The sequence below is a fragment of the Epinephelus lanceolatus genome, chromosome 10 (genome assembly GCF_041903045.1).
Source record: "Epinephelus lanceolatus isolate andai-2023 chromosome 10, ASM4190304v1, whole genome shotgun sequence".
Classification (NCBI taxonomy): Eukaryota; Metazoa; Chordata; class Actinopteri; order Perciformes; family Serranidae; genus Epinephelus; species Epinephelus lanceolatus.
This window is the reverse complement of record NC_135743.1, coordinates 14,014,671-14,030,006: the sequence shown is the minus strand read 5'-3', so window position 1 is coordinate 14,030,006 and position 15,336 is coordinate 14,014,671. Positions and strand designations below refer to the sequence as shown.

General features: G+C 43.5%; 1 protein-coding gene across 8 annotated transcripts in view; it reads right to left on the bottom strand.

Moving 5' to 3' along the window:
- LOC117265849 (CUGBP Elav-like family member 3) overlaps positions 1-14,748 on the bottom strand; it is a 29,508-nt gene extending 14,760 nt beyond the window's left edge. For 4 of the 8 annotated variants that reach the window (XR_013492188.1, XR_013492187.1, XM_033640603.2 and 1 more), the window contains exons 1-4: positions 14,069-14,748; positions 13,797-13,826; positions 13,009-13,223; positions 11,510-11,592 (exon numbers count right to left, since the gene is read on the bottom strand). Coding sequence is in view for 4 of the 8 variants with exons in the window: in XM_033640603.2 (XP_033496494.1) it covers positions 11,510-11,592; positions 13,009-13,153 (228 nt within the window). In the remaining 4 variants the exon portion in view is untranslated. Of the gene's footprint in view, positions 1-11,509; positions 11,593-12,074; positions 12,152-13,008; positions 13,254-13,796; positions 13,827-14,068 lie in introns of those variants that run through there. The other 4 variants (XR_013492189.1, XM_078171583.1, XM_078171582.1 and 1 more) reach the window with 3 other exon arrangements.
- Between the last annotated feature and the right edge of the window lie 588 nt (positions 14,749-15,336).

Below are 15,336 nucleotides of genomic sequence, written 5' to 3'. Positions count from 1 at the left end.
GAAGGTGGAGCAGCCCAGCAGCACCACTCCACCACACCTCTCTCCCGTTTCTCTATCGCGCCACGTTAGGCTTTGCATCTCCCAGGTTACCTAGCAACCTGGCATCTCGCTCGGCTCCGTTGCCTGGCAACGGGGGCCTGCAACCATAATACAAGCTCCTGCGCGGCCCATCCCCCTGCTCTCATCCCTCCTTCCTCTGTCTCTCTCATTCCATTCTTCACACCTGAGAAGTCTGCCCTCCTTCTCCTCCACTCAATACTTTATCTGGCTGTTAACCCTTCATCAGCCTCTCTACTGGAGCATGGATTACCAACATATTCTCGTCTCTCTCCCTCCTCTCTTTCTGCCTTCATCACTCGCCATAGTAATGGCATCAAACCATGCATAAAGCAGAACTAACTACCCTGTTGATCCCTATAATATTATGCTGTTTTTGTCAAACCCCAATGAGAACATTCTGCATGCAGCAGTGGAGCACTCACTGAAATTTGATCCTTTGGATTTAGTCCAACATAATCCAGCAGCACTATAGCGGATAACTGTTAGACCTATGCACTTGGACCTTCTTTCTATTTTAGGGAGCGTAAGTCCTTTGGGAAATGAGCTGGTGAATTAAAAAGGCTGCTCAAAGCCATACAAATTCATGATTGCAAAAATCTCATATTCACCGAGATTACATTCAATACGGAGCCAGTGACACATTTCTGGATGCTCAGATAGTTTCAGCGTTAGGCAGGATCCCGTAAAATTTAGACAAGCCAAATATGCAAATGGCTTGTATGTTTTTACACAGGCTTAATCAAAGACGGAAAAGAGCCTAATATTGACTCTGACTATTTTTGGGCACAGAAAAAGAAGCAATTTATAGTGCGTGTATTTTTTTAAAATTCTATCTTAAACCATTTACTTCTACTTCATTTAGGAGAACAACTCATGATAGCTATTTGTTTTATCAGTTGGAAGACAGTCTCTTCAGATTTTTAGCTTGCCTTGTTCATTTTGTTCAATTCTCCGGCTGTTATTTTCTTATTTTTTTCTTTATGATTTTAAATATTTACTTGTACTCACAATCATTTCTCTAATGGTCAAGGAAAGGAAAGTGGCATAAAATGGAGAAAAGATATTTTCTAAGTATTCAGATTGAAGTCATACACTTAATACACAGGCCTAAGGGTGATAATCTCTAAAAATGACATGTCTGGCTTATTAGTTAGAAGTTATACCCAAACTAAATCCTTTTGAATTGTGATCAACGTCACCCACAAACCTTAAAATGTAATAAATGATGCATAGAAAGCAAAGAAGTATCCACAAGCTTACATTCAATAACTAGAAATATGCTTCAAAATTCACATCTACTTGCATACAACTAAATTCAAAATTGTTTTTACTAAAAAAAAAAAATGTAAACCTAAATCCTTTCAATTTACTCTACATGTGCATACATTCACGCTTAAAAGTGCATCACTATAACAAGGCTTAACTCTCTCACTAACAGACCAGAGACGACAGAGCTGCTCGAGCCCTGCGGTCAAATACTCCAGTGTCTTCCCTTGCTGGACAGAGCGTTGTGAAGTATGGTGATCTACAATAGTGTAATCTGGTCTATAAAGCTCCAGCTTCACCCTGTGGTCAGTGTGAAAAGGCCATTTATCGAGACAGCAGGTTGACGTGTGGTTAGAGAGGAGACCTCGGAGCGGAGGTCACACCCCAGGTGCAACTTAAGTCACGTCATCTCCATTGCTTGCCTAATCACACACACACACACACACACACACATACACACACACACATATATGTACACACACACACAAACACAGACACACACCAGTGGCCCCCTCTGACAGATGTCTCTGTTTAAAGTGACAGAAGTGCGCCCTGACTCCCTCCCACTCCTCCACCACCCAGAAAAACTCCTTTCTTCCACGCACCACCCGCCTGCCCCTTCCTCCACGCTCATTATGGCCAACTTTTGTCTTGTTTCCTCCTTCTCTCTAACCCGACCTCCTCTGCTCCTCCCCTGTCTCACCCTACCCCCTCCCTGTCTATACACCCCTATTCATGCCAAACCTCTTCATGGCCCTCCTCCACCACTCTCAACCCCCCCTTCTCATTCAGATGAATTCACACGCTCATTCACGCTCATTGTGCGGGCCCTGCTCCATACGTCCAGCTTAGTGCAGACATATAAATATTACATGCTGAGACAAGGTGTCTGGACTGTAGGCTGCAGGTCTAAGCCCTGATGTGGGGGGTATGAACGTCATCCTTGACTTTTATAATGCATAATGCAGAGTATTATTTCTGTTTTACTTCCAGACTTTTGAAGCTCAGTCCATGCATGCACTTTGGTAGCCAAACGTACCGAGAGCAGCGCACCAAGGTCAGCGCTTGGGAATGGAAATGAAACGGTGAATGTTACAGTAACTGATGTAAAAGGCGAGTGATGCTTGCTATATGATTTGGCACTGGAAGTCCGTGACACTGCTCGATGATCAAAGCCCTAGATCTGGGCATCTGTTAAAGCTCGCTGCATTTAAGTGATTTTTTGGCACACCCTGCTCTCTGGCACTTGTTTTCTTCCTTGATAATCCCTTCAAAACGCAAATACATAAATGAAAGACGTCCCATCTTGTGTACTTACAATAATCAGTCAAGTTAAACTATTTGTATCTGTCAATGTGTAATATCTATATCTATTCTCTGGCAATATCTTTATTAATTTTCTCAAATTACTTCCAACAACAAAGACGCAATATCAAAAGCACGGCGATTATCATTAGCCTTCCCTCACATCTCAGACATCTAAAAGATAATAGCAAAATACAAACAACAACCATAAATAATAATAATAATAATGAGGTTATAAATTAACAATGAAAAATAAAATGTTTTAAAAAGATAAGGTTTCTTGTACAATAGCGAGAGGACAGAGGACAACTTGTATTTCCATTTCGCCGCCACTCTCATCTCATTACTTGGGTCAGCAGTTTTTATATATTGTATAATAAAAGCATGCCTCATGTTTTCAAAGAGCAATTCTTTATATTTAATAATAATCTTTTCCAGACGTACAGTTAAAGACAATTCTTTAATCTGACAAATGAGCCTAAGTTTATCGGTCTTCTCCTAAGAAAGTGAGACGACTATTTTTTACAAGTGAACAAATATCGAAGGCAACAATATTTTCTTATGTGTATGATGTTTATGAGGGTGTATACATAGAATAAAAAGCTTTCAAATGTTAAATGTATGCCTGATATATTCTCCAGAGTTGCTCCTTACTTACTCTTACTCCAAAACTCTTGCACCTTATCACACAATTAGAAAAAGGTCCCTTTCTCCTGTCCACACCTTATACACAGGTATGGAATAACGCTACTATACTAGTTTAGTTTTTCTCGTATCACACACTGTATGTCGTCTAATACTGTCAAAAGTATTTATCTATCGATAAATATAGATTCTAAATATTTGAAACTGTTCAATACTAATTTATTGCAGAATCGATACTCCAGTACCAGCTGTAGCATTCTGCTGTCCTGCTGAAAAGTCATTGTCGTCATGTTAAAGCTTTGTTATATTTATCTTTAAATAAAAAATTGTAAATTTTATGCCCCCAACGTCAATTTCCCCTGTGGTATCAAAAGTGGTACTTTCAAGGTATTGTATCAAAGCTGGAAATCCCAGTATTGTGACAACACCACTGTCTTCATCACTGCAGCAATCTGAGCCAAGCATTAACGGTTTGCGTTTGTGCTTCAGCACATGCTGCTCTCCGGTCCTCCAAAGGGAAATCCTCTTGTGTGTCTTTTCTCCAGGCATTAAATTTCAGTACAGAGGTCTCGAAAGATCCCACAACTAAAAGATTATATAATTTGGAGATAATACCCCTCCCAGAGCAGGCCTTTTGCATTTTTGTTTTCCAAAATAGATAACTAGGGGAGGAGCTACAATACTGATTCTGAAATGATCTAATAAAGTTTTTCAACTGTAAATATTTGAAGGTAATGTTTGTCATACCAGGCAACTAACTGCTATTACCCTTATTTCAGGCCGCTTCATAAAACCTGAATTTAATCTGCCTGGTGGGAAAAAGTGGTTGCCCCATATTGGACTGACGTGTGAGGGAAGAATGAGTTTCACCCAAATATTTTCTAACTTGATTCCACACCATAATCATATTCCTAATTATAAGATCTTTACGTATTCTTTTTCAAGATTTTGCTGAGAGTAATTACCAAGGGAGAGGCAATGTGACTGAACAATGTGCAATGCTCCTCCAAAATGAGAGGATTTATCTGAAAAATAGAACATCATCGTCCTCAGCTGGGCTGCCCAATAACATCAAAGTGGATTGGGGCTCTTAAGACCTCCTCTATCATAACATATCTATATTTAATGTCAAATTTAAATATGAGTATTTTACCACTGGACATGCTCTGATTTCTAAATTCATCACCTTAAGTGTGCAGCTTGCAATAAGCCATGTGTGAATCCAGGATTTAAATGAGCACAGTAAAGCTGCCCATGCTGTGCTTCAGCCAGCTTTAAGTTGGGGAGAACAAAGCACGTCGTCCAGCATCAGATGCAATAATGATGACAGATAATTACAACTAAACAGTTCTTTTCAATCTATGAAACTAGGCCCCGCAGATTTTTGTAGCTGGCTGGATTTACAAAACAGATGGTGTGTGATATGGACTCGACTCAACTTTGTGCTACTTTAGGGCTCAGCATCTGAGAGACACAGAATTGGCAGTGAGCATTCACATAACCTGGTAATCATGTGTCCACACAAACATAATCAAACTGGCCAAGATACAAATGTTCCTCTGTGTGTGTATGTGTGTGTGTGTGTGTGGGTGTATGTGTGTGTGTCAGGCCTTAGAGAGGCAGGCGCTCTCCAGGGTCAGGCTGTTATGAGGCTATGATTAGATTCTGCCTCGATTTTGTGGTGAAATATGAGGCAGGCACTCTTTCTCTGTCCAAGTTGCATGCACAAATGCACATGCACATATGAGCACACACACACACACAGCAAATACTTTTGTTTAAAACAAACAAGCTAAATCCCGCTTGGTTTAAGCTGTACACAACCCCACACAAACTCCCTTCCACTCTGCATACCCCCTCTGTATCACTCTCTGGCTCCTCCTCTTTCTCTTTACTTCTTGCACGTACATACACGCACACATGCACGCACACACTTTTTTCCTACACCTGTCCCTCTACTCCCTTCCCATCCCACACACAGAGAGGTTAAAAATAGAGAAACAGCACGAGGGAGGGGGGGGGGGGGCGATACACATCACAAACCCCATCAGGCGGGGAGAGATAGAGGCAGAGGGATGGCAGAGAGGGAAGAGACGGAGAGAAAATGAAAGAGAGCGCGCGCACGCGAGAGAGAGAGAGACAGGGGAGAGAGGGAGCTGGGGTCTGTTCTGAATTGAAAGTGCAGCAGTAAGCAGTGAAGGGGAATAGTAAACAGTGCTGCTGACCACATAAATATGCTAAATTAGCCTACAAAGTCGCCCTAGTGGATAATTGCTCATCATAGCTTTGCCCCATAGGGAGGCTGCCTGCCAGGCATCTTAGATTCCACATGGAAACACACACACAGAACATACAAAACATGCACACGTTAAACATCCAAAGAGGATCTGATCGGCTACAAGCACTGGCTGATGAACACATGAACTTCCAAGTCATTCTCTTAAAACTACGGACATAAATTTTGCTTTTCACATGATGTTGTTTTTCCCACATATATTTGTACTTCCTTTAAAAATGAAGTGATACAACGCTAACTGTACAGAAGTAGCACTGGCATGAACTGCTGCACCTTGAATGTACCCACTTGCTGAGTCCATGTGAGTCCATAGTGTGCATGCAAATAAATATAGCCTTTCCAGCCCCGGGACATAAATAACACACTCACTCTCCCTCTCTCTCTTCAGCCCAGGCTCAATAAAATACATAACAGCTCCCGTCATGTTTGCATGATATGGCAGTAACCCTGGAATTCCTCCAATTTATGGGCTAAGGAACGCTGTCATACCATATGCATTTAATCAATATTAATACTGCAAACTTTTATTATATTTTTCATCTGTGCATCGATCCTCTGCTATATCAGTTATTGTTAACTACTTGTCCTGTGGCGCTTCTTCTGCCTTTTTAATAATTCATTAGGCATCAAGTGTGTTATAGGAGGTACGATGTGTGTATGTCTAAGTGTGTGCGTTTGGCTCTAATCAAAGAACAGAGAGCAGAGTGCTGCCTGGAGAGCAGTGGAGCATGACAACACACACCTGGTAAGCTGCTTATCACACTTTAATTTCACCTACACTGAGATCTGCGGATGCTGGCGTGACCAAACAGACGTGTGCGAGTGTGTCTGCGCGCGGTGATCATGTACATGCATGTGTGTGTGTGTGTGTATGAACACTTGTGTTTGAAGTAGAACAAAGATGAAGGGAGTGATAAACGCAGGGAGAAGGGAGTGCAGATTAAATGGAGAGAGAGATATCAACGGACGGAGAACAAAAGGGAAAGATAAGGGTAAAGATAAGGGAGGAAATACAGCAGCAGTAGGCTGGGGAGAGATAGAGCGATAGATAGAGACGGGGGGGAGGGAGATGTGAGGTTAAAATCTAAACAGGCCGGGAGTGAAGTGTGGCCTGAGGGAGAGGGAGGAAGGATGGAGATTAGGATAAAGCAAGGACAGTTTTATATGAATGATTACTGTAAGTTCTGTGGTATCAGGAGTACAAAATAAAACTGTTCCTTGTAACTTAAATTGAGACACACTGTCACAAACAAATCACAGTCCAGCGCTAATGTTACTCAATTTAAGTTGGTGAAAAATGTCAAACTAATTATGCTGTGATAATGATTAATCCAAGGGCAAACACATACTAAAGACAAGATTAAAAAGGATACACAAACTAAACCCAAACTTTCACTTGACCCTCTCCCCGTCACCATTGTTTTTCACCACTCTGAGACCAGCCACCCTGAATTTGTTGACCAGAGGCTGAGCCCTGGCCTCTGACCTTAGACACACGCTGTCGGCCTATTGCCACCAACCCTCTGTACTAACAAGACAACAGCCTGAGGTACCACATATTCAATGTCATGAATGTAGATCAGACAAAAAAATTAAAGGTACAGTGTGCAGGATTTAGTGGCATTGAGCAATAAGGCCACTGCCTGCCAAGCATGTAGGAAAACTACAGTGGCTGATGCATAAATATAAATGGCCTTATCTAGAGCCAGTGTTTGATTTGTCTGTTCTGGGCTACTGTAGAAACAACATGGCGGAACTCCATGGAAGAGGATCTGCTCCATATGTAGCTCTTAATTTCAGGTGATTATGAACTAATAAAAAGCATAGACTATAAAATAATGGACGTAGCTACCGTAACCTCAGCAATTGGTTTGTGAACTGCCATTTTGAAGCCTCGAGTTTGGCTTTTAGGCCGTCGCCATCTTGTTTTTTTGGAGCCAGAAGTGACCAGAGGCGTGACACGTCGAGGACAGCCTGTCACTCAAGTGGCCCCACCTTTAAATATGAGTAACTTTAAGCCTGAATAAATGTTAACAGGTGAGTAACATAAAAATTCACCCCTGACAATCATCATCAATGTTAAAATTAGTTGTAGACACTGCAATTGTTTTTTGCACCAGGCTGTAAACGTGTTTATTTCTGCTGTTGAGTTGGGCATTTTAATATAGGTGTTTGCGGCACTTTTGCATTGGCTTGATGAAAACATAGTTGTGAATATTACATACCATTTCTGCCAATAGATGCCCCTTAATCATATACACTGGACCTTTAAATATATGGACACAACAATTTAATGGCTGTTAATGGATATCATTTACTTGCCTATTTTTTCCTCTCCTTTTCACTCACTTAGCGATATTAGTCATGTCTTTTGCTCAGCATCATAAACAACGTAAAAACCAACAATCACATTTATAAGAGCATATTTTCACCTCGCTGAATATTTCCCTCATAATTCCCATTTGGTGCAAACCCCCTGCATGCAAATGCAGGTGAGAAATTCAATTTTCAAGTGCAAATTAGCACTGATATGCGACAGCTAAACATGAGCTCTTTCGTGTGGATGCATCCCAGGGGGAATCTCTGTACCACATCTAATACACCAAAACATCTGTGTGCTACAGTGGGACTTGCTTGTGGTTCCACTGTTAAATTTCTGCCACTGTGACTAATATAATGTAACTCTCTCCCTCTCCTCATCTCATGCACCCTCTGTGCTTCTCGTTCCCTCTCTGTGTCCAAATTAAACACAAGGCGCAGGACACTCTGATAAGGCCATCTGTTCATCTTTCTCTCCCTTTCACAATCCCTCTATCCTTTCCCTCATTTTCCAATCTGACAGTCTACTGCTACTGCTGAAGCTAGCAGGGGGATATCTGAGGTATAGTTTCTATGCAACTCTCTGTGTGTTTGTCTCCCTTCCTTTCATTCCTCTACTGGCTGGTTGGAAGCGTTAAATCAGCGTTAAATCCCATCAGTGAGTGACAGACAGAAGCAGCAAGAGCACTCCGTAGCATTGGACTTGTCACCAAACCTCTAATGGCATGGCTATGGTGTAGGAGAAACACATCTGTATGAGTGTGTGATGCTACAGCTCTATTAAAGTTGTATGAGGTGCCTGACGTTCCACCAGTTCCCGCAATTAAGTGCGATCCCAAGATTCAAGATGCACTGACACACACGCACACACACACCTCAGCCCCCTTGCCCCACGGTGAGCCCAGGATCTGACTATGAAAATGAGTTTGTGAGAAACTAATCATGCAGCTTAACAAGTGGAGCCGGGGAAGAAGGCGAGGAGGGGGAGGAGCGGGAGGAGACGGGGGTGTGAAACGGTCAAAAGGGTCAACTAATCAAGAGGAGGGGAAATGAGACGAGGGGTAGAGGAACTGCGAGGGAGGTGGAGGGAAAGGGAGAGAGAGAGGGGGACTGACGTTGAGAGTAGGACTTAGAAGAAGGGTTACCATAAATGACTGTGAAATGAGAATCCGAGGAGGAAGTGCGAGCGTGCAGTGAGGGGAGAAAAAAAAATGAGTAAAAGACAGCAGGAAGGGAAAAGCAGGGATGAAAGAGGGATACCATGAAGAGATTTTAGAGAGGAAAAGGAGCAGGCGATGAAAGGGGTTGGGGGTAGTGAAGAGAACATTCTGTAATATTCTACTGGTGCAGGGAAACTGGGGACGTGAGGGGAGGAGTTGAACAGAGGACAGAGGGGATTTGAGGAAGAAAAAAAGATATAAAATGGAAAGCACGGAGGGTTGGAGGGGGGATAAAAGGAGGAATAAGGAAGAGATGAAAAAGCAATTCTTTGGGAAAGAAAAGAATGGGACAATGGGAGGATGTGTGAAAGGGAGAGAGAAATCGTCTGAAGTCATTTCTAAATCCTGTCAAAGAAGGCAACCGACAGGGAGGGTGAGGAAGACACACAGGATCGAGAGAGGCTATAGACAGGTAGTGGAAAGTGATAGCAGAGCTAAACCTGGGAGAATATACAGGGAGGGGAGGTCTTTAAGCTCAAATATAGACACCAAAATAATGCTTTAGAATTATTTTGAGAAATTTTTTTTTTATTTATCTTTTAAAAAACACTCAAGCAGTAGTCAACACACCAGAGGGGTTGTTAGTGCATGAGTCAGAAACATTTGTGAGTCTTTTGAATACAGGGAAATGTTGGAGAAAAACTGTGTATACAGCTTCTGTTTACTGTTATTCATCAACCAATTCACTGAACTCAGATAAACATGCTATAATGAGTTCTTCTTCATCTAATTATTTTCATATTCTTGAAAGTACTTTGCTCTGAAGCCTTTCGACTCAGAGTGGACAGAATAAGGGATGGTATCCCTTTCATATCAGCCTCTAAAGGGAAGACAGGATACTCTAAATCGAGGAAACCCACAGTACTGCTTCTCACTGACAGTCCAGGCTTATTGAAAACCCTGGACACGACAGCCACACCCTCGATTCAGCACTAGCCTTCCTCAGGGGAGTGGTGCTTCTGATTGTTTCGTGCTGGCTCTTTAGTAAATCTGTACCGCTAATGAGTATCCTCCCTGCAAATGTTTCCTCCGTGTGTCTAGAATATTCATCACAATTTAACTGGGAAATTCACTGCAACTCTCTGCTCCCTGCAACGAGCCGGTTATTGATGTCATCAACAGGAAAGGATAAAAGTAAAAAACCCAGCGGAGAGGGTTAGAGGGACGAGTCAAAGGACAAAGGGCAGCACGAGAGGGAGGAACTAGACACAGCAGACAGTGGAGAGGTGATTTTCGCGGAAAGGTCAGACTCCTTAGCAGGCCCTAATTGGATTAATGTCATTATTAACATGCCGCGTTTGTACGTGTGAGTGTGAGCGAACAAAGAGGCATTTCCCAGCTGAATGGAAAAGCATGCATGAGTGCAATATGTATGTATGTATGTATGTATGTATGTATGCAGGGGTTTGTGTTTGTGTGTCAGAACGTTTCCCCTCCCCCTCAGAGCCTTTTCTTCAGGCTCTCCTCCAACCATTTTCTCACAGAGATCTTATCAACATCCCAGCTTGCAGAGAAGGTGTAGGAACTGAAACTCCGATCAGTGGCAGGGCGACACAGAGAGAATGAGATAGAGAACGGCTCAGAGATGGTGAAGGTGCATTCACCATTCTGTTATAACTGCTGCAAATCAGAGTTTAGATAAGGCTGTGGAAAATGTCATCTCTACAGTACATCCTATACTTTAACAGCAGTCTCTCTCGGCTGGGTAGTAGCGCACACTACTTTCGGTGTAAAAAAAAGGGTAAAAATGCAAAATGTTCCAAAACAGCCACTGTAAAATCCGTTTTTAACTGCAGCGGAAACCAGGTCAGAGAGAAAAAGAGAGAGGGAGCGACAGAGAGGTACAGCCTACGAGACAGACACAGATCTCGCACAGTGCCCCATCCATAATGAACAGTGTCCTACCCCTGCCCAGCCGCAGCACACGATCCCTCACAAGAGAGACTGAGGGACACTGGGATGAGACAAAGGGGAATGGCCACATTAATTACACACTCTCTCTAGGCGGGAGCTATCACCGGAGGCTAACAGAGAGGCCGACAGAGAGATGGAGAGACAGAGAAAGATAGAGAAATGGAGATGATTATGCTCACGGAGTACCCTACGTGTCTCCGGTGAGAGGGAGTGTTTGTCCTTAGCAGCAAGACGCCTGCTGGCTGCTGAGTTATGTCACAGTGTTACTAATGGGAGCTGAACCTCCAGTTGCACAGACACACACCGATCTGAGGCCACTTGTGTGTGCGTGTGCGTGTATACAAGGTAGTGTCTGTGTATGTAGGTGGGGGGAGGGGTTCTTGTGATATGAGTGTATATGCAAGCTTGTGTATATTGTTGCATAAGTGTGAAGTGTGTACTGTCTGGGGATGTGCGTGTGTGTTTGTTTGCGATGTGCACTTACCCCTGGTAGTGTTTTCTGCTCGTGTAGAGCACTCTGGGCTTTCAGTGCCGACTCTCTCGCACAGTACGTCAGAAACGCACATCCTGTCAGATAGAGGGGGACAGGGGAGGAGAAGAAGGGAAAGGAGTAAAGGTAGAAAAGGTCAGCTGTGATATTTGTCATCCTCTATCTCCGTATCACCCCCTACAAAAACACACACAGCCACACCATTTAAATTTCTCCTTTCCTGATGCCTTCCCTAAGTACTTGTCACCTATTCTGATGTATCACTGAACTAACTATGCGAGAGGATTAAAAATATATATATATATATATTCATGCACTGTAACTTAACTTGACAACACCATGATGATGCACTCTAGAGCAGAGAAGGACACTCCACGGCACGGCACATTTCAGAACGGCACGGCACGAGTCAGCACACATGACAGCACCACAGACGTGTGCGTGGGGCTAACAAGGCCTTGCAGGCTGGGCACAGCCAGGTTCCTGCCCTAAACCAACCACTATGCATGCCTCACGATCACTCCAAATACACTCCCTCTGTTTCTCCTATGTGCTGTACCTGTGTCTGTGTGTGTGAGGGAAGGGAAGGTGGCAGAGCTGGCTGGCCAGAGCTGTTTACTACACCTGTCACCAGCACTAAGACAACAAGATTAGCAGCAGGTTAGCATCCCGGTGACATCTCAGACAGACTAATGAAGATTCAGAGTGAAGAAGAGAAGAGTTGACGATTAGGATGGAAACATTTACACATAGAGTGTACATGTGAAGAGCTGAGAATGACTCAACATAATGACACACACACACACACACACACACACACACACACACACACACAGAGACACACATGCATCTTATAGTCCATCTCATTGCTTTTAAGAGGGGCTTACTGTGGCTGTGGGGATTCTCAAAACAACAGATTCTTTCCCCTGTGTCACCCAGGCTTACAGGCCCATTACACTGATTGGAGCATACAGCCTAATCTGGTTCAAAACACACAGGACCCCAGGTCACTGAGTGTGTGTTTGTGCGCGTGTGTGTGAGAAAGAGAGACAGAGGGACAGATAGAGAGTGTGTGTGCCTGCTACAGTTTATTACCGATCCATTGTTAGAAGGTGCCATTATTAAAACCCTCCTGATCATTAAGACAATTATGAGTCTCCCAACCCGATATACCTTACATTATATGATACTTTTATAGTATTCTTCTTGGTTAATTTCAAAGCATACTCATGCATAAGCCCATTTTAAAATCACAGCGCTCATGTTACTGACTTTGTGCGCCTGTCTTCATGATCTCTGTTGCAGCGTTAACAGGAGATGGAGACGAGAGGAGGTGTGACAGTTTCCATGGTGACATGTGACTCTCAGCGCAGGAAAATCCACCCATCTATCTGCCTTACTGTCACACGTCTATCTACCTGTCCATCTATCCATCTATCTATCTATCTAGTTGTCTCTCTACATTTAAGCTTTGTTATGAAGGCGAGACCTACCTTTGTGCATGCCAGTGTATTTGTCCTTAATCACAGTTAGCTCATAGATCTTGCCAAACTGCTCGAAGATAGGCTTGAGGTCCTTCTCTTCCAGATTCCGGGGAATCTGCCCCACGAACAGCTTGATGGCGTCGGCCTCCTTCATCAGGACAGAGTGGAGAGGAGGACTGGGTACTGCAGGGGCTGAGGGGCAAACAGATCAGGAGCAGGTATCCCTGGAGAGGAGCAACCAATGCTGGGTGAGTCTTTGGGTCACAGCCGGAGAAGTGAACAATAATAGTCACAAAAAAAAAAAAAAAAATCAGTTCGTATTCAGTGTGTGACTTATGGTATGTGTGTGTGATAATACATGCATAATTAATACACTTAACAGACTTTAAAACTCCTATGTTATCTCAATAATATTTGTAGTATTCCCTCAGGGGTTTGTGTTTTATATGTAATTTATTAGATTTATTAATGTGTTAGAATATTTGTATTTGTAAGATTGAAAAAAATATGACTAAAAACAAAAAATAACAATATAAATTCATAATAAAATGTCTTATTTAAATATGCTTTTAGGTATAAAATGTGTGCCCAAATTATGAAAATAAATGTACAGATTATTTGCGTGATAAATCTGAGTATTTATTGCCCAGCCGGATGACAAAGGGCTCCAGTAGCTTCTGGTAAAACAATTATGCAAATGTTAATTAGCCAATCAAAAAACACTAATGTGACTTTTTTTTCTGCCCAATTGAATATAAATATATAATAAATCGAAAATATCTGTAAGCATTCGTTACCTTTTGGAGGATAAACAGCGTGCAGGATCCCTACACATGAGAAAGAGAAGAAACAGCGTGATTGGGGGTAAATCATTGCAATAGAGCGGTTTCTTTGTTTAGCCAGCTGTAGGTTACAGCATACACACGGATGTCATGGGGCTCCCTTGCTCTTTGTCCGATCCCCCCTCAATGTACACATACACATACGCGCGCGCACGCACACACACGAGCAAACAACAAAATAACACGGGGGAAAATAACATACAAGCTACATATATCACAGCTCTTACCGTTTTCAGATGATGCTTATGTGCGGAGTGTTGCCTGTGCAGATGGGGTGTTAAAGAGGGATGCTCTCTGTTGGGTCCCCGTTGTTGTCCTCACCGCGCTCTCTCCGTCCCGTCCTCCTTCCTCCCCTCTCTCTGGATGCTCTCCGCTCTTTGTGCCAGCCGTGCTCTCCCTCTCCACCTCCTCCTCCTCCTCCTCCGCCTTCTCCTCGGTGTACAGATACAAGAGGCTCGGTTGTGATTTTTACCCCCGGTGTGGAGGTCTAGAGGTGGCGGAGGAGAGTCCTAGCAGGGGAGTCTGAATCACAGCTTGTCACCCGTCCCGCTGAAATTCAACCAACGTCTCGGTTCTTTAAATCCACAGTGGACGTTGCTAGCTAGTTTCACTTCCACCACCCGAAGCCCAACTCTTAATTTGGATTTAATTACAAAGTGATAACACGCTAACAAACCGCTTCAGCTCGGGTAACATCCAACAGTTTAAACTCGCTTGGTCGCGTGAGAGTTTTTCCCAGCCTTGCCGTTATTGTTCCATCCGGTAATGGAGGCTAATCTTACTTACTGTTCTTGCTAATTTCTGTTTTCTTGTTGCGTCTCACCCGACCAACGGCTGGATGGCTTTTCACGTCCTATGCCGGTATCTCCTCTACTCTCTTTCTCTCCCTCCCCCCTCTTCTCACCGAAGCGGCTGCTAGCTTGTGACGTAACTGCCAGGGACCGTCGATAAATATGGCCGACTCTTTCACACGAAAAAATAAATTAAACTGCCCCTAACTCGCTCAATAGCCGTTACACCGCCACGCGTTACCCTCATTGATATGCGCACCGTCTTCGAATCAACAATACGACTTTTTAGATATGCTTTTAAAGTGTTTCCCCGAGCGTAGTTTTGCGGGTGAAACTCTTCCACACGTTCCCTAGGCGACACCGTGCGCGGAGCCGCCTATTGTTCTAGCCGCGAGCCCTGGCCTTGGTGCTGAAACGATGCCTCTTGACGTGAAGCCGAAGCGCGCCGCCGCTCACGTGCACGCCGTCACGACTACTACAGCTGTTCACGGCCGAGCCCGAAATCACGCTCACACCCACTCAGAGTAAAAATGTGTGACAGAGGGAAGAAGAGATAGCTCCGGGTTGGAGTTGGCCTACTTTACAGCCTGTACTTTGGGAAAACCGGCCGACATTGGGCCGTTTCACTGAGATATGTAAAAACATGCAGTGCCCAGTGTTAATGCCAAACAAAGTAACCGCCACAGGACACCATCTTTATCATC